The 21,805-nt window shown below is 37.9% G+C and overlaps 1 protein-coding gene across 1 annotated transcript; it reads right to left on the bottom strand.

Annotated features, from left to right (window-relative positions):
• Positions 218 to 18,636, bottom strand: LOC109833585 (copper-transporting ATPase PAA2, chloroplastic). The gene is given in 18 exon segments (XM_020401314.1): positions 218 to 560; positions 652 to 802; positions 1,353 to 1,484; positions 1,601 to 1,775; positions 2,110 to 2,564; positions 3,296 to 3,375; positions 4,197 to 4,263; positions 5,821 to 5,926; positions 6,077 to 6,186; positions 6,266 to 6,334; positions 7,048 to 7,158; positions 7,432 to 7,596; positions 7,991 to 8,077; positions 14,930 to 14,983; positions 15,113 to 15,210; positions 16,643 to 16,720; positions 18,033 to 18,274; positions 18,276 to 18,636. Coding segments are annotated over 18 exon segments (2,586 nt in total). The 5' UTR covers positions 18,587 to 18,636; the 3' UTR covers positions 218 to 465.

The raw sequence follows: 21,805 nt of genomic DNA, 5'->3' as shown, positions 1-21,805 counted from the left end.
AAAGTGGTGCCAATAATGCATTCATAAATTTCATGTATATTATTATTTTTGGCTGTACACTAAATAATCCACTTTATAACAAAATACCAATATATTCAGTTTCTTTTTGTATAAGAAACCCTAGAGGTCTCCCAATCTTACAAAATCAAGAAGTTAAAGAATTCACCTAACCCAAAATCCAAAAAAGTCATAACCTAAACCCAACAACACTCAGGAATTGTGTGATGCTGCAAATCATATAAATGGTTTAATTTTATAGTGAAGTTACAGATGCTTTATAAGAATAAATTATCAGTGAAACAACTCTCAAATGGAACGATATACAATATCATGCTTTGAGAAGGCAAGTTAAACAATATCATTCTTCAAGAAGGCAAGTTCGATTATTGCCAGAAAGTAAAATCATCCGGAATTCTAGCGAGGGCTAACATAAAATTCCTACCTCAAGTATAGAGATCCTGTCCATTAGTGTGCCGTTCCTTTCTGCGTGGAAGACTTGTGCAGCTTTAGAAGCAATGAGTTGGTGACAACGAAGATAGAGCTCATGGCCATCAATCCTCCTGCAAAAAATGAAGTCCCTATCATCTTGTGTCCCCTTAAACCTAACACATCGGTTAGCATAAAGAATACGCCAAGAAGAACAAGACTAACCAGAAAGTGATGGTGTCATGGCAAAGTCAAAATGTGGAAGCAATACCCCTGCAGCAATGGGGATGGCGACGATGTTATATGCCACAGCCCATGCCAAATTCTGACGAACTTTTGACATCGTCACTTGGGCTAGGGTTAGAGCATCTACTATCTGTTCAAGAGCATAGATAAGAATCAATAAACAACTAAAAGAGAACTGTTGCTTTCAGAAAACAGTTCCACCGGTGAAAGAAACACCAAAGGTTCTTAATGAAATCAGATAAATTTTCTTTTAGAGGTAGACTAAAAGAGAATAGAGACTTTGATTAAACTAAACAAACCATGTGGGACGTAATAGTAATGTCATCTTTACAAGATGCATGTATGTGCTCCACATCCTTCTGTACAGTAAGAACTTATGTTTCATGTGGATTGGAGTAAAAGTCACAATAGAAATAACCTCTAGTGGTCACTGGACAGATTATTCATGACCAGAATGCCCCCTGCAATGATCTCAAAAGAGCACTTGATGCTACATTTGGTTCCACCTATAGTGTTACAAGGATGCATTTCCGCTATTGATTTTAAGTCTCTCAACTGTCTGGATGTATTTGCTCAGACTTGATGTAAATAAAAAATAAAATTATCAGTTGTTCAAAGTCAGAGAGAAGACATATACTAATTAAGAAAGATCATTTGAGAACTACTGGAAGTAGTAGTACCTGAGAAAGCCTGTTTCCCAAAAGAAGTACTGATGCTGCATCAGATGCGGCATTCTCTTTTGCTTCTATTTGTAAAGCAACTCCAACATCCGCAAGTGCCAGGGACGGTGCATCATTTATTCCGTCCCCAATCTTAAAGGTGAAAGGAAATAGTTCAAGTCATAATTCAGCCCTACTAAGGGGGTGCAAATACCAATAGAAGATGTTTATGCAGACGTGATGATCTACCATATGCATAATAGGATTACCATTGCTACGTGATGCCCCTCAGCCTGCAAACTCGATATGATGCTTGATTTCTGTTGTGGAGTTAGAGATGCCTTTATACTTTCATCTTCAATTCCAACGATCTTGCCAACATTTGCCACTGCCTCTTTCCTGTCACCTGATAATAGGATTGTTTTAATTCCCTTCTCCTGAAGCCTTTCCAATTCAGAAGGAAAAGGGTAAGAACATTTATCTGGCAGTAGAAATAAAAAAACCATATACAACAAACTGTAAATTGCCAAAATTGTGGAATACTTGCTAAATAGTATAAAAAGGAAAGGGAGAAGATAAAGAACAAAGCTATGGGGCGATGGAATGTCCACAATGAATTTTCTCGATAGGAACGGTTTAGTACAAAGTAGACAAAATAACCAAGAGGTATAGGGTCACATAATTCTCACAAAAGAACATTCAGCTACCTACTGTTAATATCAAAATGCGAACAAGATTAAATAATGAGAAATATCAGTCATTTTAATTGAATTTATACCTATAAACTGTGGATTTGGCGTCAGGACGGAGGACATCTGATATTGCTATAGCACCAATTATTCCTTCTCCTTCTCGTCCAACATAAACTACCGAAAGTGATTGGTTTGATGGGAACATCATTTCAGATGAAAGGTGTGCTATATGATTCTCTAGATCCACCAGCTCAGATTGTGTTGTTTTCCTCTGAAAACGCTCGTAAACCCAATCCATTGTACCAACTGCTACCAAAGAACCATCAACTTCCGCTAAGGCACCAAAACCAGGCTCCGTTAACTGACCTCTTGTACTGGGGAGTTTCAAATCCATTAGTTCTGCTCTACTTAAGATAGCTTTAGCAATGGGATGGGATGCTGTTTTCTCCACTGAAGCAGCTAGCCGAAGAATCTCATTTTCATCATAAGTGAAGGAAGCCATAGCAGTAACAGTAGGTTTTCCTTCCGTAAGTGTCCCTGTCTGTAGGTCAAAGCAAATAGATATCAAGAAAAAAGATATTAGATAGTACAGTCTAAAAGTGCAGACAGGGATATCCAAATGTCTGATATGAATGTAAATCATGATGTATAGTTCTTTAAACACCATGTTCTGGAAGTGTGAGACTCAAGTTAGCTCAGTATACATTTTTAGCCCACAGCTCAATAGCTTAATCTTCTGGGTTAACCATATCCCGGTATGATATCAGAGTCTAGGTTCGAGGAGGCCCTACGTTCAAACCTTGTTATTGTTATTACAAACATAATTAACCCCCCCCACACACACATACACACCCAAAACCTTGTTATTAGTTTTTCAAGAAACTTCAGCTCAAGGCCTTTCTATATGGTCCTGCATCCCATGAGATGGGATGAGTTATAACTGCTATTTGGTAAGTTTGGATGATAAACAATGTAAACCCCAACTAATAAGTAAATCTTTCGGGTAAAGTGGTCTTCTGCGCATCCAAAGGTCATAAACTGATTAGTTATGAAGCAGGACACGCTTGATTCATCCTCCCCAGAAGTTCTCTGCATAAACTGTCAACAGTTCATTAAGGATGCCCCAACCATTCATTTCTCAACAAGGCTACAACATCGTTGGATCTGGAGTGTGAATAATAAAGTTGTTTACTAGATGGTGTATATACATTTGGACCTTCTTCAATAGGACCTGACAAAAATTGGAAAGACCAGTTCTGAATGAAAGATTACTTTGTCAAGAGCGACAGTGTCAATCCCAGCCAAACGTTCCAAAACATCACCTCCTCTTACAAGAAGTCCTTGTTTAGCCCCTGCATTTGGTAAAATTGCACTGAGTGAACTTCAGACCCATATCCCATGAGAATCAGTTGCATATCTTTGAAAGTGTTAATTATTTGACAGGACATATAATGCTTGATGAAAAGAGAGACATTTTTTAAGCACAAGTGCAAGCACGTTTGACTAGCAGTGCAGCCACATGGAAAACACAGTAATTAAGTATTGATTTGCCAAGATACAACTGCTACTCAGTTTTCTCTCTTCCCAATTATTCTTAAATCAGTAGTTTAAAATTGACATTTGGAATAACAATCTAGCCAGTTTCATTTATTGTATCCAGAAATTATAACCATACTGCCCGAAAAAGGGATAGAAATGCGCATTTTACTAAATATTCATTGTAGCAGTGAACTGTTGAATAACATAGATGATACATAAAACCCAAGCTTTATGATTAGAAAGGAATCATCATTGAGAAAGTAGTTATTTTCTAAACCTATAGAAACCATTATAAAGAAGCAGCTAGCTAATTATGCTGACAATTTTAGAACAAAAAGCACTTGGCAAACCTCCAATCCTCACAGACTACATGGCTGGATCTTGCAAATTTGACAAGATTTGGCATCAAGTTTCAGACTTGTCAACAAATTTCAAAATTTCAAAATTTTGTTTCAGATTACTGATCTAAAAATTTACTGATGTACCAATGACATATACTATAAAATAATGAATTTCTCAGTCCCAGACAGAATGGATCAGAAAAAGGGCAGTTTAGTCCACAAGGCTCCAACCATGCATAAATAGGAAAAAAAAACTTTAGTGTTTGAGGTAGTTAAGGAATCACAGGCTCTACCTAAAGAGGTTCCGACTAAGATAGCTGTAGGAGTTGCAAGCCCCAGTGCACAGGGACAGGATACTACCTGAAAAGTAAAGGAAAAATAAAGTGATTGACAGGACAAGTGCATAGGAAACATAGACGTAGTTTTTCTTGTCTGAAAAATAGCACACACAAATTATTTTAAGGCTAAGACGTATTAAAACCCGTGGAATTCCCATGTTTAAAGAAGAGTACATATAGGCAACAACATTGTTTTAAATATTCCCGACATGGCGCGATATATCCTTTTCAAGGGCTTGCCACAACTGATATGGTCTCTAAATATCCTTTACCACTTGTTTGGTATTTTGGGCCATATATCCCCATGTGGACGATATATCAGCTAATATATTGTCCATATCCTTTTATATGGCTTGTCGCAAAACAATATACCATGTTTGACAATTTTTGGATGAGATATCATGATTTTCCCATTATATCAAATGACATTTTGGCCTAAAAATCAGATGATGCTGCAACGTTGATTTGTATTTTTGTTTGTTTTACAAGGTTGACTAATGATCCTAAACATATATTATTTACGTTTTCTATGCTTAGATTTTCATAAGTATGTTAAGATAACATTTTAGTGCATTATACTATAAATGCAAAAATCTGTTATGACATTCTTATATTTACCACATATCTTCGATATATCCCTGATACCTACAATCCGATATGAATTTCGGCCATATGATATTCCCCCGATATCTGATATTTAGAACCTTAGGCAACAGCTTGCTTGTCATGTACGTCCCCACAGAACAAACAGTCTAGAGCGATGAGCAGTGACATTAATTCTCAAAATTCCAACATAGGTGGGGGTGTAGGCAAAGATATATAGTACCTAAGCAAGAGTACAAAATTGGAAAACACTTGGCTATGAATCATGTGTAGGAACGGAGTATCAGTAGTGTTCAGGTAGCTAGGCTGATTAAAATCAACTAACCAAGACAAAATCATACATTTGAAACTTTGAAAGAAATGACTCTTTTATGATTTAATTTTTTTTCCCAAATTTTAACTTTTTTTAATACCTTTCTTCGTGTGTTTCTTCTCGCCATACTTACAGCTGCCAAAGAATTTGCATAAGAAGGTTCAGGAGGACCGTAAATGATTTCCTAATTAACCCAGATGTTCAACCGGATCCCTTACATTCTATCCAAACTAGCGCACATTTTGCAGGCTAGTTTCTTTTCAGAAGAATACCCTAAGGTAAATAAAATATATTTGCCAGCACCGTTTACTATTTTATAACTTGATCCCATAAGTATTACAGCCCATCAACTAGATTCTGTCCTGTAGATATCAATTGTAGCTTGGTTCAACAATAAAATGGAAGTAGGAGATCCAGGATCTCAGTCCTATTAGTAAGCCCAGTAGGATACACATTTCTCAAACCATATTATTAGATGGATATGTAATTTATGAAAAACAGATGGGAATTAGTAAAATAGATGCTATTAATTGTTTATGCTGTGGGATTAAAACAAAATATTAGTGATAATAGTGCAAAAATATTTGTGAACATCTATGCTAGTCTAGTTTAATGTTTATGCAATAGCATCATAAAATGCATGACCAGATCATCAGCACTTACTAGTACATCCACAGAAAGTTTCAAGCTCAGGACCAATGAGTTTCCATCAGGACCTGCAATATCATTTAGCAACACATCTGGGAAGATATTCGTTCCAACGTAATACCTAAACAAGTTCAATCAAAATCTTAAGTTTTGTAGTCCTTTAACAATGATACTTTCAGAAAAAATGTGGGTAGAGTCCCCATGGTTATAATGAATTTCCTTGAAGCATATACACATACATAAACATATTTTAGTAGTAAAAAACACAAACCAGAAAGCAAATGTTACAGCAGACACTGTCATCACACTGTACACAAAAGGCCCTGCAATTGAATCTGCTAGCCTCTGAATAGGTGCTGCATGAGACTGCGCATCCTCAACCTGTAAAACAGACACTATAAATATCCGACCCTGCACCAAAAGTATGCTATCTAACACAAAGGAACACTCAGATGCTAACCATGCGAATAATTTTAGAGATTGTTGACGTAGCACCAGTTGTAGATGCTTCAACCCTCAGAGGACCATCCTGGGGGGAAAACATAAAAGTGAAGCGTAAAGTAAAAACTTTCCACAAAAGAAGTTACAGTAAGATCTTAAAGCATCACCCATATGAACTTTTCATTCATGGAGTTATTTAACTTATTTATTCAGCTAGCCTGATGAAATAGTAACCCTGATGTATTGTTGGCCTATTGGCAATATCATTTAAATTCATGTCCCCACAAAAGGAAAAAGAAAGCACCTTAATGCAACTGAAGCATAAAGTGAAATCCTTCCACAAAAGAAGTTATAGTAAGATTTTAAAGCATCACCCTTATGAAGTTTTGATTCATGGAGAGATTTAAATTTGTTATTCAGCTAGCCTGAAGAAATAGTAACCCTGATGCATTGTCTAGCCTGCTGCCAATATCATTTAATTTCATATTCCCAGAAAAGGGAAAATAAAGCAACTTAATGCTAACGAAGTATAGGTAAAAAGACCCAACATGGCCATCGCAGTTTAAGCTGTATAATAAGAATTTAATCCAAATGCACTATCCAATCAAACTCTATAGTGTATAATATCCTTATGTCAGGTAGGCAGGTCTAGTCCTTCTTCATAGTAGGGATTAGGGAATATACAATAAAATTAAAGTTCAGTCAATTGAATGGCAATGTTCCTAAATAATTGACACGAGATTGTAGGAGTAACAAAATTATGAGGTTGCATGAGTAGGTGAAAGAGCGGGAGGGCCATACCCAATTAATCGTTCCTGCAGAAACATGTAAGCCTCTTTCCTTGAATACTGGCAGAGATTCTCCTGTGAGCATGGATTCATCAACAACACTTCTTCCTGCAATAACTTTACCCTGTAAAGGAAACAACAGAGATTGACCACCATACATTTTACTTAATAGTTGAATTTAGAACAATGTAAAGTGCACATAGAATTTAGACAAAGTGAAAATGTATAGTTTTTTTAAAGAAAATAGCAATATGAAAGAGAAATATAGACCATAGGAAGCTACTAAAGACTGACACCTCTCAATTTTGAAATCAATTAGGAAAGGAGCCGAATATGCTAGCAATCAACTACTAGTTAGACACTATAAACCACGTAAATAAACATATGAGTAACATACATCAACAGGGATAGTCTCCCCAGGAAAAACCAAGACCGAGTCTCCAACACGAACATCGTCAATGGGGACTTCAACACTAATTGAATCGGCCATCAAGACACTGTCAGTTGCAGGAGCATCTTCAGAGGAGGTAATTATTAATCTTGACTTAGACGATACAAGTGACTGCGAAAAAATTCACCAAGTCAGCACGTAAGAAGTGTAATTTAAGAGAGACATCAATATAAGATTTGTCATCATTGAAATTTAAGGAGACATCAATATAGGAGCTGTCATGACTGAATCATTCTAGTCTATGTGCCGAATGGACGCAATCTGGCTTTTAAATCTCATTAATTTGCTCGAGAAGGATGATTGAGACGAAAAATATTCATCCACCAACTCTCAGTGGACAGTTGTTTTTTCGTTTTTCCCTCAAAAAATAACAGGCACACATCACATTCTCTCCAGTTCAAGAACTTCAATGCTTGGCATGTGGCAACGATGGAACAAAGAAAAATAACAGATCGAACCACGGGATCAAAGATGGAATAGAAATCATGCAAACCATAACACTTACTAGAAGTTCATTCATGTCACTAGAGGCCTTGAGCCTAGCACTTTCTTCAAGAGAACGGCCCAGAAGCACAAAACCGAGGAGCATGACCTGCATACTACAAAATAACTTTCTACATGAAAAGAGTTTACTATACAAGTTTAACAGTTCTACTACAAACCACAGTATTCTCTAACTTCAAATACCAAAGAAAGGGGGGCTGTTGGACGAGATGAGACTGCTTTAAGAAACAAATTATATGGTTCTAGTTATCCCATTAAAAAGGAAACTTCAAATAATGAAGACCATACTGGCTAAAAGAAATATAAGTGCTGATAAATCACTAAATAAATGTTTAAAAAAACATATCCCATTAAAAAGGAAATTTCGAATAATGAAGAACATACTGGCGGAAAAGTAATACAAGTGCTGATAAGTTATAAAATGAATGTTTAAAAAACATATAACAAAGAACAAATGGGTAAAGAAAATGGAAAAAAGCATAGAAGGGTTGTATGATAATTGAAGCACATAAGAAATAGTATCATATGCCGTCAAGTCGTACTAAAGATACTTAGATAAAACCCAGAAGTAGGGATGTGCTTATATGGCTTTTTATCCAACTAAATTTTTTAAGGTTAATGATTCTGCATGTACATAATTTGCAAAAACTGATATTTTGGTAGGCATAAAGTAAATGGAATGCCCTCAGGTCCAGCCTAGCTAAGAAGTTAGAAGTCGTACTTGTATGGTAACAGTGACACATAGAAGCACATACAAACAAATCAATGGACATGTGCACGCACACAACACATGCACCCTTGCGCACGCACGGGCACATACGCATATCTGTATGCATATGAAATCTATGTTGGTGTACGAACAACAATATCTAAAATAATTGAGATATCAATTCAGAGATTATAATTTTTTGTTGAAAAGGTCCAACCAACTTCATCTGCATGTCGTTCCAAAAAAAATAAACAATAGATGCATCAGTAAATGTTAAAACAGTGTCCAACAAGATTCACCATGTGTGTGTGTGTCTCGAAAAATGGACACGACAGTTATGTGTCCTACAAATCATAGCCGGATACTACCTTATTCAATTTATAATCATGCAGTCGCTGGGTATATTGTTGGTTAGGCGTGTATCGCATCTGTCAGTTTCGAGTGAGTCTGTTAATAAAGGCAAGCTACAGTTTAGTCCCATTTTGGAACAAGAATATGCCTGATTCAATATCTTTTTTTCAAGCCAATAATGAAATTCTGAGTTTGTTTCTGGGCATTTGGTTATGGTTTAGACTTGTAAATGTGGCTCCGAGCCTCTAAGAAAGTTTGTTTCTAAAGTCCATGGCTAGATGACCCTAGGCTACTGTTATAACTTATAAGAGAGTATGAGTATTAGTTTAGTATTAGTTTAGTCCCACATTACATGTGGGACTAATTTTTAACTAATCCATCTCTATAAATAATAAAGTATAGAGTGAGGGAAAACTCTCCCAAGAAACTCTTTTCTCTCCAAATATTAACATGCTATCAGAGCCTATCCCTAACCCTAACCCTAATACTAATCCAAATTCCTAGCCTAATCCTAACCCTCCAAAACCCTAGCCGCCTCTCTCCAAAACCCTAGCCGTCAAAACCCTGCAACCGCCTTATCGTCCTCATCTTTCTCGTCCTCGCCATCGTCATCACCCTCATCTTCCTCGAAAACTCCTCGTTCTCGTCCATCCGATCCACATCCTCATCCTCGAGCTTCTCTTACCCGACACGACAACTCCCACCCGACGTCGCTCGTCGTTGATGACCGCCGCCACCATGAGGCCTTCGCATGCCACCGCCATGCCCGCCGCTCGCCGCTCTCTTTTTGTTTTCGGATCTGAATCAGATCTGCTAGTTGTCCTATAAAAAAAACACCTTCGAGTTCCATCTTAATATTTTAGGTTTTTGATCTTTAACCTTCGGGTTCTTGCACTTTAACCTTCGGGTTCAAAATTAAACCTTCGAGTTCTTGGACTTGTTCAGCCTATTGGCTATTTCAAAACTTATTTTCTTGAGCTTGGACATACTTTGATTATTTCCATTTTGGAGTACAACTTGTAGAGGGTATTATCTTGAACTCTACTAATCTGTTTCATGATGGCCGAATCTGAGGAACTTAAGAATTCTGAGTTAACGATCTAGACGAAAGTTTCAGAGATGTTTTCTGATAGAATCACTGATCGAAAATTTGATTGAATTAACTATTTTCAGTGGAAGCGTGTTATTGAAATCTACATGGTAGGCCGAGGCAAAACTGGACATTTGTTGACAGACCCTCCTACTCCGACACTGGAATCTTGAACATTGGACGATAGTGTCCTCTTGCATCAACTTCTTAATACTATGGAGTCTAAATTTTAGGATTTAGTTTTTCATTGTATGACAATGAAAGAACTTTGGTATTTTTTGCAAGAACTCTATGGGGGTAGCAGCAATATTAATCGGGCATATAAAGTAATTCAAGAGCTGTTTCGTAAGAAACAGGATGGTAAACCCATGGATAATCATTATCGTGAGTTCAATCGTCTGGCTGAGAAACTTCATCAAAATTTTCCTATTACTAGGGATGTAAAAAAAATGCAGAACGCCAATGAAACAAACTTATGGTACTCAACTACTTGGGCACCCTAGATTTCATTTACTCCTCTACTCGACCATAAATTATGGGGAGCTCCGTCATTAGTTCTATGGTTGAGATTTGTCACTTTCTGAAGAACGCTGCCCCTGCACAGCCACTCACATCCACTACAGATCGCTCTACGCTTGCCACTCAGAGTTGACAGTCTTATGGACGAGGAAGTCATACTGGTAGTCCTGAAAGAGGTAGAGGAAACTTTAAAGGGAGAGGAGGTTACCATACTGATCGTTCTGGAGGTCGAGGTGATCAACGAGGTGGCCGTGGAGGTCCATCTCAAGAGAGACATGCTCATGACGATGACTTAGTGAAGACTTGTAACTACTGCCACCAGCTAAGATATCTCAAATATAATTATCCTGAATTAGAAAAGAAGAAGATAAATGGTGCTTACATGACTGCTCAGGACAACCTCACTTCATCTGATAGTGAAATTCAACCACAGTCACTCTTCCATGATGCAGTGCTGTAGCATCAATTTCAGCAATTTTAATTATTTCAACAGTACCAAAGTTCACAAACATCATCTTCCTCTTTACCCGCTACTCTCAAAAGTACATGTACTCCTTTATCTTTACTTACACCGTCTGTCTCATACTTGGATTATAGATACATGTGTCACTGATCATATGACTGGGAACCAAGGTATCATGTCATCTTTCTCTCCTACATCTAATTCAGTTATATTAGCTGATGGTTCAGGTACACCTATTCAGGGTGTCGGCAATACCAATCCTACCCCGAGTCTTCCCATTTCCTTCATATTCTATCTTCCTAGTTTTTTCTATAACCTTTTATTTATTAGTAAGATTACTAAATTACTAAATTGTATTGTGATATTCTTCCCCACACATTGTGTCTTTCAAGACCTGGTCATGAGAAAAACGATTAGGACGGGACATGAGCAGAATGATAATTGTAAACCGGTATTGGGCGCCAAATATTTAGCTTATATCGAAAACTAATCAGCTCTACAATACCACTGTCAGCTAGGAAAACCCTCTCTCTCTGTTCTCAAGCTTCTAAATCCTCGGTTCAAATCCTTTTCCTCATTAGAGTGTGAGTCGTGTCAACTTGACAAACACCATTGTGTGTCTTATCCTAATCGAGTCAATAAGAGGAATGCTAAGCCATTTGATCTTATTTATTCTGATGTCTGGGGGCCATGCCCAATAACTTCTAAATTGGGATTCTGATACTTTGTCAGTTTTGTGGATGATCACTCTCGTATTATTTGGATTTATCTTCTCAAGTTTAGGTCTGAAGTATTTTCTACTTTTAAAATCTTTTATTCTGAAATAGTCAATCAATTCAAAACTTCGATAAAAATTTTCCAATCTGATAATACAAAGGAATATTTGGATGACAACTTCACTAGTTTTCTTGAACAACATGGAATTATTCATCAGTCTTCTTGTGTTTATACTCCTCAGCAAAATGAAGTTGTTGAACGAAAAAATAGACATCTCCTTGATATTGCTCGTATCTTGCTATTCCATCGCCGCTTTCCCAAAGAATTTTGGGGGTAAGCTATCTTAACAGCATGTTACTTAATTAATCAAATGTCCTCTTTTGTTCTGCAAGATAAATTTCCTTTCAAAGTTCTACGGCCTAACAATGATCTCTTTCCGCTTCCTCCAAATTTTTTCGGCTCTTTATATTTTGTTCATAATCACAGTCCAAATAAATAAAAATTTGACTCGAGATCTATTAAAGGCATTTTTCAGGCTACTCCCGAAGGCATAAAGATTACAAGTGTTTTTGCCCATCACTCAATCATCTTGTGTTGTCTGCTGATGTAACATTTTTTTAAAGATAAAGCCGATCATTCTAGTTCTCCGTCTCCATTAGCATCGGATGAGTATGACGATTTAATTCTGCAAGAGTCATTGGTTAACGGTAATGGTTCATCCGCTGATAATACTATTTGCGCTACTGGCAAAAACTCGGCTAGGTTTAACGATCCAATTTAAGTTTATCATTGTCGCTCTGCTTCTGCGCACATCGGCCTCGACACTACGTCCTCTACCCAAAGAACCTGAATCAATAAGTGCAAATTTACTCCTTTCTGCGGAAGACCTTCCTATTACACTCTGAAAAGGGATACGAACTTGTACTCAACATCCTATTTCTAACTTTGTCTGCTATGATTGCCTATCCTCTACCTTTTGATCTTTTGTTACTTTCATCGACTCATATTTGGTTCTCAAGAATGTGTCAAGCCCTGTCTATTCCATGTTGGAACCAAATGATGCATGACGAAATGAGGGCGTTGTTACAGAATAAGACTTGTGATTTGGTCTCACTTCCACCAGGAAAGCGGCCCGTCGACTGCAAGTGGTGTACACTGTCAAGTTGAATCCTGATAAAACTTTGACATGCCTGAAAGCCCGACTGGTTGCTAAAGGCTATTTACAGGTGTATGGTTTAGATTATGTAGATACCTTCTCTCCAGTGGTAAAAATAACATCTGTTCGGATTTTTGTTTCGTTAGCAGCAACAAACCACTGGCCACTTCATCAGTTGGACATCAAGAATGCATTCTTTAATGATATTCTAGACGAGGAGGTTTACATGGAGCAACCACCATGTTTTGTTACTCAGGGGGAGAATGCGAATGTGCGTAGGCTGAAGAAATCACTCTATGGTCTGAAGCAGTCTCCGAGAGGTTGGTTTGGACATTTTGCATCGGTTATTCAGGAATTTGAGCTTTGTCGTGCATAAAAAGATCACTTTGTCTTCTGGCGATTTTAGAATAGGAAACGAATTCTGCTAGTTGTCTATGTGGATGACAATGTAATTACAGGGGATGATGCTTCTGGTATTGACAGCCTGAAGAAGCCTGAAGAAGTATTTCCAGACACATTTCCAAACCAAAGATCTTGATTCCCAAAACTACTTCCTAGGCATTGACAGGTAGTTGTCAATGTGGATGACATTGTAATTACATTGGATGATGCTTCTGGTATTGATAGCTTGAAGAAGCCTGAAGAAGTATTTACAGACACATTTCCAAACCAAAGATCTTGATTCCCTAAAATACTTCATAGGCATTGAAGTTGCAAAGTCAACGAAGGGTATTCTTTTATCATAAAGGAAGTATGTCCTGAACATGCTCTCAGAAGTCGGGACGTTAGGATACAGAAATAGTGATTTTTCAATGGATGTGAACTCAAAACTACTACTAGACTAGGGGAGCTTCTTGAGAATGTTGGGCAGTATAGGAGATTGGTAAAAAAACTAAATTATCTGACAATGACCAGACCTGAGATCACATTCGAGTGTTGTGAGTCAGTTCTTGTCCGCACCAAGAACTACTCACTTGGATGCAATAATGAGAATTTTGAGATACTTGAAAAAGACTCCAGGACGAGAAATTCTCTATTCAGATCAAGGACACACCATAGTTGCATGCTTCTCTAATGCAGATTGGGCTGGATATCCTTTTGATAGGAGATCGACTCCTGGATATTGTGTCTTTCTCGGAGAAAATATGGTGTCATGGAAGAGTAAGAAATAAAGTGTGGTCTCGATCCAGTGCAGAATCAGAATACAAAGCTATGACAAATGTGACACTAGAGATGGTTTGGATCAGAGACCTACTGACAGAGATTGGTCTCCCTCCAGAATGTCCCATGAGTCTATATGACGATAATAAAACAGCAATTCATATTGCTGAGAATCTTGTGTTTCATAAGAGAACTAAGCACATTGAAGTCGATTGTCATGTAATCCGCAAGAAGCTTGAGGACAAAATCATCACGGTAAATCATGTATCGACGGTACGTCAGTTGACAAACATTCTTACAAAACCACTTGGTCGAACATCGGTTGACTTTTTATTTGTGACAAGTTGGGCATGCATGATATATATGCTCCAGCTTAAGGGGGAGTGTTAGAAGAGAGTATAAGTATTAGTTTAGCATTAGTTTAGTGCCATATTGCCTGTGAGACTAATTTGTAACTAATCCATCTCTATCAATATTAAAGTATAGAGTGAGAGAAAATTTTCCCAAGAAACTCTTTTCTCTCCAAATATTAACAGTTACAAATACTGTGAACATTTTGTTGGCACAGGTTTAGAGCTCAAGCTAGAGAAAACATGTTCCCACATTTTGCTACTTTGTACGACTAGATCACGCATGAGTACAACAATAAATAGTTTAGACAACATTTTAGAATCACAAACAGAAGTTCTAGTTCAATAATTTGAATAACACATATAAATCAACATAGCAAAACATGATCGACTAGAAATAGAGAATGGTAATAACACAACTCACCGGTTCATCAAAAAAGGATGCTTCCCATTCAAGCCCAGCGTTTAATAATGATACCTACAGAGACAAACAAGTATTCGAACGTTAAGCTGGTTAACAATTGAATAGTCTAATAGGATAAGGATGAACATGCAACATGCAAATTGCAAGCTTGTAAAGAATTTAGGTCAGGTAAAGTGAACCAACTGCACTGATAAGGAATGCGGCAATTGATCCAAATCCAACAAGAGAGTTCATATTTGGTGATCCTTTAGTGAAAGCACTGAGGCCATCAACTAGCAAATCTGCAAGGCAAATAAACTGTCAAATGGACAACATCAACATCATATTCATGGAAAATTACCAGAAAATAAACATGTATATGTTATGTCCAAGTACAATATGCTATAGGTGTCATTAAAAAATTCATCTGATACTGTGTTTTGAACTGAAAATTTTACTTAATGAAAAAAAATTAGTAATGCTGATTTTACGCTAAAATGGAGGAGCCGGAGCAATCAAACCACTAATCAAGAAGATTAATAACACTGTGACTATTGTTACTGGATAGTTCTGCAGGCAACATTCTAACAATGCTGAAATCAGATCCGTCTTTGTCACTATTAGCACCAATCATCTGCACTAGGTCTTCCCTAAAGAAGCTAGTGGTTGTCTCTCTGATACATGGAAACAAGATATTCAAAACACCCCCTACTATAGCTAGTTCTGCAAATAAATTAAGTCTAGTCAGCAAAGCATTAGATTCACCCCTTCTCTTCAACAAAAAACTCCTCTGGTTTACTTTTTCATGTACGGCACTTAAGTAGATGTTTCAAAAATAAAATAAGCATGTTTAACCAAATATTATTTTTTGAGTCAACATTCTCATGCCCTACCATGTTTAAGACCCTCAGCTGCAAATGCCTGGCACAAACTCAAGGATCGACATTCAAACAGTTGCATTTTTTGGTCAATAAAATTTACCTACATTTTCAAAAGAAACTTCCTCAGTTTCTCTCTATAACCAACCTATCTACGGGAAAAGGCTTAGATGATGATAATAAATGTACATTATGAAAGAACATTAAGCAATTTTGCAGCATTACTAGTAACCAGATTATCTTGTAAGTAAAATCTTACAATGTAATGAAAGCAATTTTGTGAATATGTTCCAAGTGGCGCTATGACTTCATCTATTCCTCATGACATAATATGATTCCATAAGCAACCTTCTTCTAGACTTGAGTCTAGAATAATTCTAGACTTTCCCTGGTTACCAGAGCATAAACAACGTGAACAACAAGGTAGGTTTCCCTACCATAACTGAGCTTTCTATGGCACATTACAAGCTCTTCTTATGCATAGTTTCCTAGCAGAAATTTACATTTATTAGAGGTTTGATAACCAGATGACACATTGCAGAATTTCGTCAGCCCTTTCATGGAGATGGCCTTTAGCTGATCCAATTTTGAAGAGATAACGTAACCATGATAATGATGAGATAATGATGATTGTTAATGTAAATTCAGTTTGCATCTCATCAAAAAATGGACCATCATCTGAGTATAAGTAATGGTGAAGTAGTATTAAAAGAAGAAAGAAGTTATCATCTTGATGAGCAAAAGAATAATTCAATTGACCATCCTGTTGATTAAAAAATGCCACATCCACAGGCTATTCACACTGGCAAAAATCTTATAATCAGAACCAACAGGATGAGTAACACGGTGAGTTTACCTCTACCAGGACCAAGCAAAGAAACCACCGCAATACCACATCTCAGATAAGAGTTGTGCAAGATATCCCAAAAAGGCCCTGCATCAATGAGTTGTCAGAGAAATTACAAATCTAAATATATTAAACAATTTGACTAATAATTCAATTCTCAGTTGTTTAATTAAAAGAATGTAAAATAGAGGCATGTAAAGAGGAGGGAAAATTCTCTGATCTGTGGGTGAACAAATTTCGTAATCATATTTGGAATTCTGAGGCCTAAATTGGCAATTTCTTTGGGAAATTGCTTCCTTTTAGAGGTATGATACCTCTAGGCACACATGTGTACATGTAAGCATGCAAGAACCACTTCAAAGATGATCCTACTACTAGTTTGATGCACGAAGCTTTGTTCAGTTGATTGTAATGATCTATGATTCATTAATTTTGGTATTAACATTGAAGGAAAGACCTATAGGTTGTTCTAGGACAAGGCTCATAATAAGGTGAAAACAGAAAAAACATAAGCATGACTTATACCTATTCAAGGACACAAGCAACACAGGACCAGTGTTTATCCCCTGAGATTGAATTTTTTTTAATTTCTCACTCAGACCCTTTGGATTTGTATTTGTTGTGTTAAATACATAAGTTCCATGATGTAGTTCACTGCTTTAAAATATGGAATCTACTTATTTCATTGCCTTATAATTCTTAACTTGCGGATTAACTTACCATGTGTTTCGATGATGTATCAAAGTGAGTTAACTCCAGTATGCCACGTTAATTAAGGTATTCTCATATTTATGTCATAGTATAAGGAAATTTTCAAAACCAACCTATTTGGACTTTTATTCCCAAAAAAAGACCCGTTTCACATTTATTTAGAGAAACCGACCTGGTTTCAGCCTCAGCGCTGAAACCAGGTCGGTTTTTGAAAAAAACTCTCCGAAACTTCACGGGAGTTGAACTCCCGTGAAGTTTTTTGAACTACGAAACTTCACGGGAGTTCAACTCCCGTGAAGTTTCGGAGAGTTTTTTTCAAAAACCGACCTGGTTTCAGCACTGAGGCTGAAACCAGGTCGGTTTTTGCAATTATTTTTGAATGGGGTCGTTTTTTGGGAATAAAAGTCCAAATAGGTTGGTTTAGAAAATTTGTCCCATAGTATAAATGTCACTAATATCAAACGCTTCCAATCAAACGACTAAGCTGCATTTTTTTGGAGTAAAGCCATGGCCTCACACAAAGTTAATTCTCGTTGCTCTCCATTCTAATTGTCATGATAGGGAATATTTGTTTGCACTATATCATAACCTCACAACACCAATTCGCGAAAGAATTACGTTTCTACAATTAAATCATAATTCAGGGAGTAATATGCCAAAAAAAATCTCAAAACTAGAAATATCTTACCATGTGCGACATGGATCCCAACAGAATGAAGCAGATGCGAAGCGTGCGAACCGCAGCACAAAGCCACAAGCGTCCACGCGAACGCCACACGATTCCTGCTCCGATTCAGCAACTCCTCCTTCCTTTCCTTCATTTCCTTCCACTTCTTCACATTCTCCACAACCCCAAACCCTAACCTCCTCCTCTTCGACGGAAACCCTAACGCCGTCAACTTCCCGGCGAGCTCCTCCGCCACAGACTGACCTCAGCTTCACCGCCGCCGTAATCCGCAGCACGTTGACGAACGGCGAGTCGACGCGGGAGTCGGAGGAGAGGGTCGATCTGACACGTGCGGCGCATGCGCCGCACATCATGCCGCTGACGTCGAGGAGAATCGAGGGAGGGCTTTGAAGAGCTTGCTTGCGATCATCTGCTGGGGAGCGGATCTCGACGGCGGCTAGTGGGCGGAGAAGTCGCCGGCGACGGCGGGGATGGCGGGAAAAAGACGGGGTTATGAGAGGGAATTTAGCGTTAGGGTTTGGGGAGAGAGGGATTCGAAGGAGAGCCGTCGCCATTGGGGGCGAGAGGAAATGGCTAGATTTTGGAGGGAGGGGAAGGGGGTTTAAAAGGAGAGTCGGAGTGAAGTTTTGAGTAGGAATTTTTGTCTAATCTGGATATGATGACGTGGCAATATGCAGTAGGAAATGTGAGGCTATTTTTGGCCGAGGAAGTTCGAGCTCGTTTCTCATCGGCCACATGATTTTGATGAAATCAGATGGAGTTTTCCTATACTACTCTCCCAAATATTTCATATTTAGTACCCTACATCTCCATGATTTAAAAAGTTCCTCCAAACCTTTAAGTGTTTTTAATTAGTCTCCTACATGTTAATATTTTAAAGAAAAATGCATCAGGGACCCCAAAATAAAGGATCCTGCGTGAGACATGTGAGTGTGTCGCCTCCCCGTCCCGTGATACACTGTTCATGTGTCGCCTCCCCGTCCCGTGATGCATTGTTTATGAACAGTGCATCATAGGATGGGGAGACGACACCTCACGTGTTCCATGCATGGTCCCCTATTTTGGGGTCCCTGTAGCAGCACTCTATTTTAAAATTTGTCCTACGTATTTTGGCATCAGACGCCAAATATTTCAGCCTGGTGCCAAGTAGAGGGACAAATCCAAAATGCTTAGAAGATTTGGAGAACTAATTCTAAACACTTAAATATTTGAGGGGCTAGTTCTAAAATATGAAAGATTTGGATAAGAAATGAGTAGTTATTTGGATTTCTTGTGCTCAATATACATTTGTAATATTCTTTCAACAACAACAAAAAAGTCCATTTTTAGCAAAGAGTTATTGCACCAAGAAAGAGAGAATTAAATAAGAAAGCGTTTTCTCTTTATGGAAAGGAGATTATTTTGCTAAAAGAAGTGAAGGTTGAAAATGAGATTTTGAGCATTATTCAGAAGAGAAAATTATGGGTTGAAATACATTGACTTAAAAATTGACACAGTTATATAACTCTAACCTAAGAACTGATGCAGACGACATTTTAGCCTAAAAAATTACAAATATGACAGACAAATAAGCCTATCCTATTGGCAGAGGTAATTTCCAAGCAAAAATTTGGATGGATTTTTTCCTATAGGCCCCTCAATCTCCTATATATATATTTTGGATTAACACCGCCCCTCCCATATTTTAAAGTTTGTATTAAAAAAAACTTCTTCTCACCATCTCCTCCCTCATCCTTCTCCGGCTTGAGTGAGAATATTATCATTTTGGACGGTTAAGTATAAATATCCATGTGCGCTCATCTAGAATTTCATATTTCGAGATGAGTATGATTTCCGAATTTCGAGGACGAAATTCTTTTAAGGGGGGAAGAATGTAGAACCCCGTAAAATTATTAATGAATATATTGAGTTATTAGTAGTAAACATTTCTTTTGAGATGAATAACCATATATATATTAAATAAATGTGATAAATAGTGTTTGGGAGCCTAGCAAGAATTTCTATGTTAGAGAAATCAAGGGGATTGATCAGCATGTGATAGAAGGCATAGCAGGCAGTTGTTCTGCTGTGCGGTCGACCGCGATGTGCGCGGCGGTCGACCGCACAGCAGTCGGGCACACAGGAGACTTTTCTCCTGCTGTGCGGTCGACCGCGCAAGGCGCGGCGGTCGACCGCACAGCAGGCAGAGAGTTTTTCTGTGTTGGGTCTTAATGGGTTTCGGGTCGGGTTCGGGTCGGGTTGTGGGGTTAGTATATATACTATCATACCCTAAAGAGCCCCATTTCTCATCTGAAATCAGAACCCTAGCCCCCTCTCTCCCCCTAAAACCCTAGTTTTCACTCTTTGGTGATTTGGAGGAGCTTTGGAGGGTTTTTCAGCGGATTTTTGGTGGTTTCAGCGAGAGGGATCATCTCCCTCCAGATCTTGGGCTTCGTTTTCGTCGTAGGCGAGTAACATCTCGCCCAACTTCATCCATTTTCGTTTTTATGCTTAGATTTGAGTCTTCATCCAGTTTTTATTGAGCCCAAATCGTATTTTGTGTAGATAAAGTAGATCTTATGGCTTGAGGTGCAAGAATCATATTTTTCAGTAATAAAAATGTCACTAATGATGTTTAATTAATGAGATTTTGATTTGAAACACTTTTATGAGAGTTAAACTCATTTTTACTATTTAAGAACTTTTAAAATCATGTTGTTTAAGGTTTGGGATTTTTGATAATGAGGTTTTAACCATGTTGATTAAGGTTTGGGATTGTTGATAATGAGGTTTTAATCATTTAAACTTGTTGTTTATTTCCATGGTTCACTATTTAAATGTTAAAGTAGTGTGAGTATAGAAATCCCCAAATTTTTGAATGAGTTCGGTAGCTGACAGAACCCAGAACAGGGTTCTGTCCGTCCAGCGGTCGACCGCATCGGGATAGGCGGTCGACCGTCGCGAATTTTTTTTAGCAGAATTGTTTCTGCCCTTTGGGCGGTCGACCGGCATGACCTCTGCGGTCGACCGTCGCTCAGTTTCTGTGGCGTCCGCCCGCCGCACAGTATTCTGCTTTATTTGTTTCTGCTGTATCGTACACTCGTTCGAGTGCTTACTTCAATCATCTGACTTTGATCTTCAGTTGTACTAAGCATCTATGCATGATAGATGGCCTGAAATACATGCCTAGAATCACACGACGAGTTGAGTGTGAGTTTTGCATAAGTAAACCATACCTTGTATATCACTAATTGCCTGCTCAGTTGCACAGTCCTCGTGTTGGACTATAATCCATAGAAGTCCTTGTGTTGGACTATAATCCATTTCAGTCCTCGTGTTGGACAATTATCCATTTATCTCATGAGTTGGGAAATCTCTATATCTAATTCATGTATTGGACATCTTTCTTAACCCTGCATGCGACATTTCACAGGAGTTATGACATGACACTTATGAAGAATATGACACCACATATATTGAGAGTATGATATGACACTCATGTCGAATACGACATGGTATTTATGTGGGACGTTACATAATACAGTATATATATATGTCCTGAGATGGGTTGTATTTCCTTTTTGCTTATTTCTGTGCACGTATTAGACTCCGGGTTTGGTACTTAGGGATTTTCAATTTGGGATACAAGGTATATACATGAGGGTTTCCTTGTTTGGATTATTTCGCTCGACGTACCTATGCCCGTGTTGAAACTTCATAAGTACCAAGACCCATTGTTTATTGTTAGGGTAATTGTTTATATATATATATATACTTTGTGATAACTGTATTTT

Source organism: Asparagus officinalis, chromosome 3 (genome assembly GCF_001876935.1).
Source record: "Asparagus officinalis chromosome 3, Aspof.V1, whole genome shotgun sequence".
Taxonomy (NCBI): domain Eukaryota; kingdom Viridiplantae; phylum Streptophyta; class Magnoliopsida; order Asparagales; family Asparagaceae; genus Asparagus; species Asparagus officinalis.
This window is presented reverse-complemented; position numbering and strand designations above follow the sequence as displayed.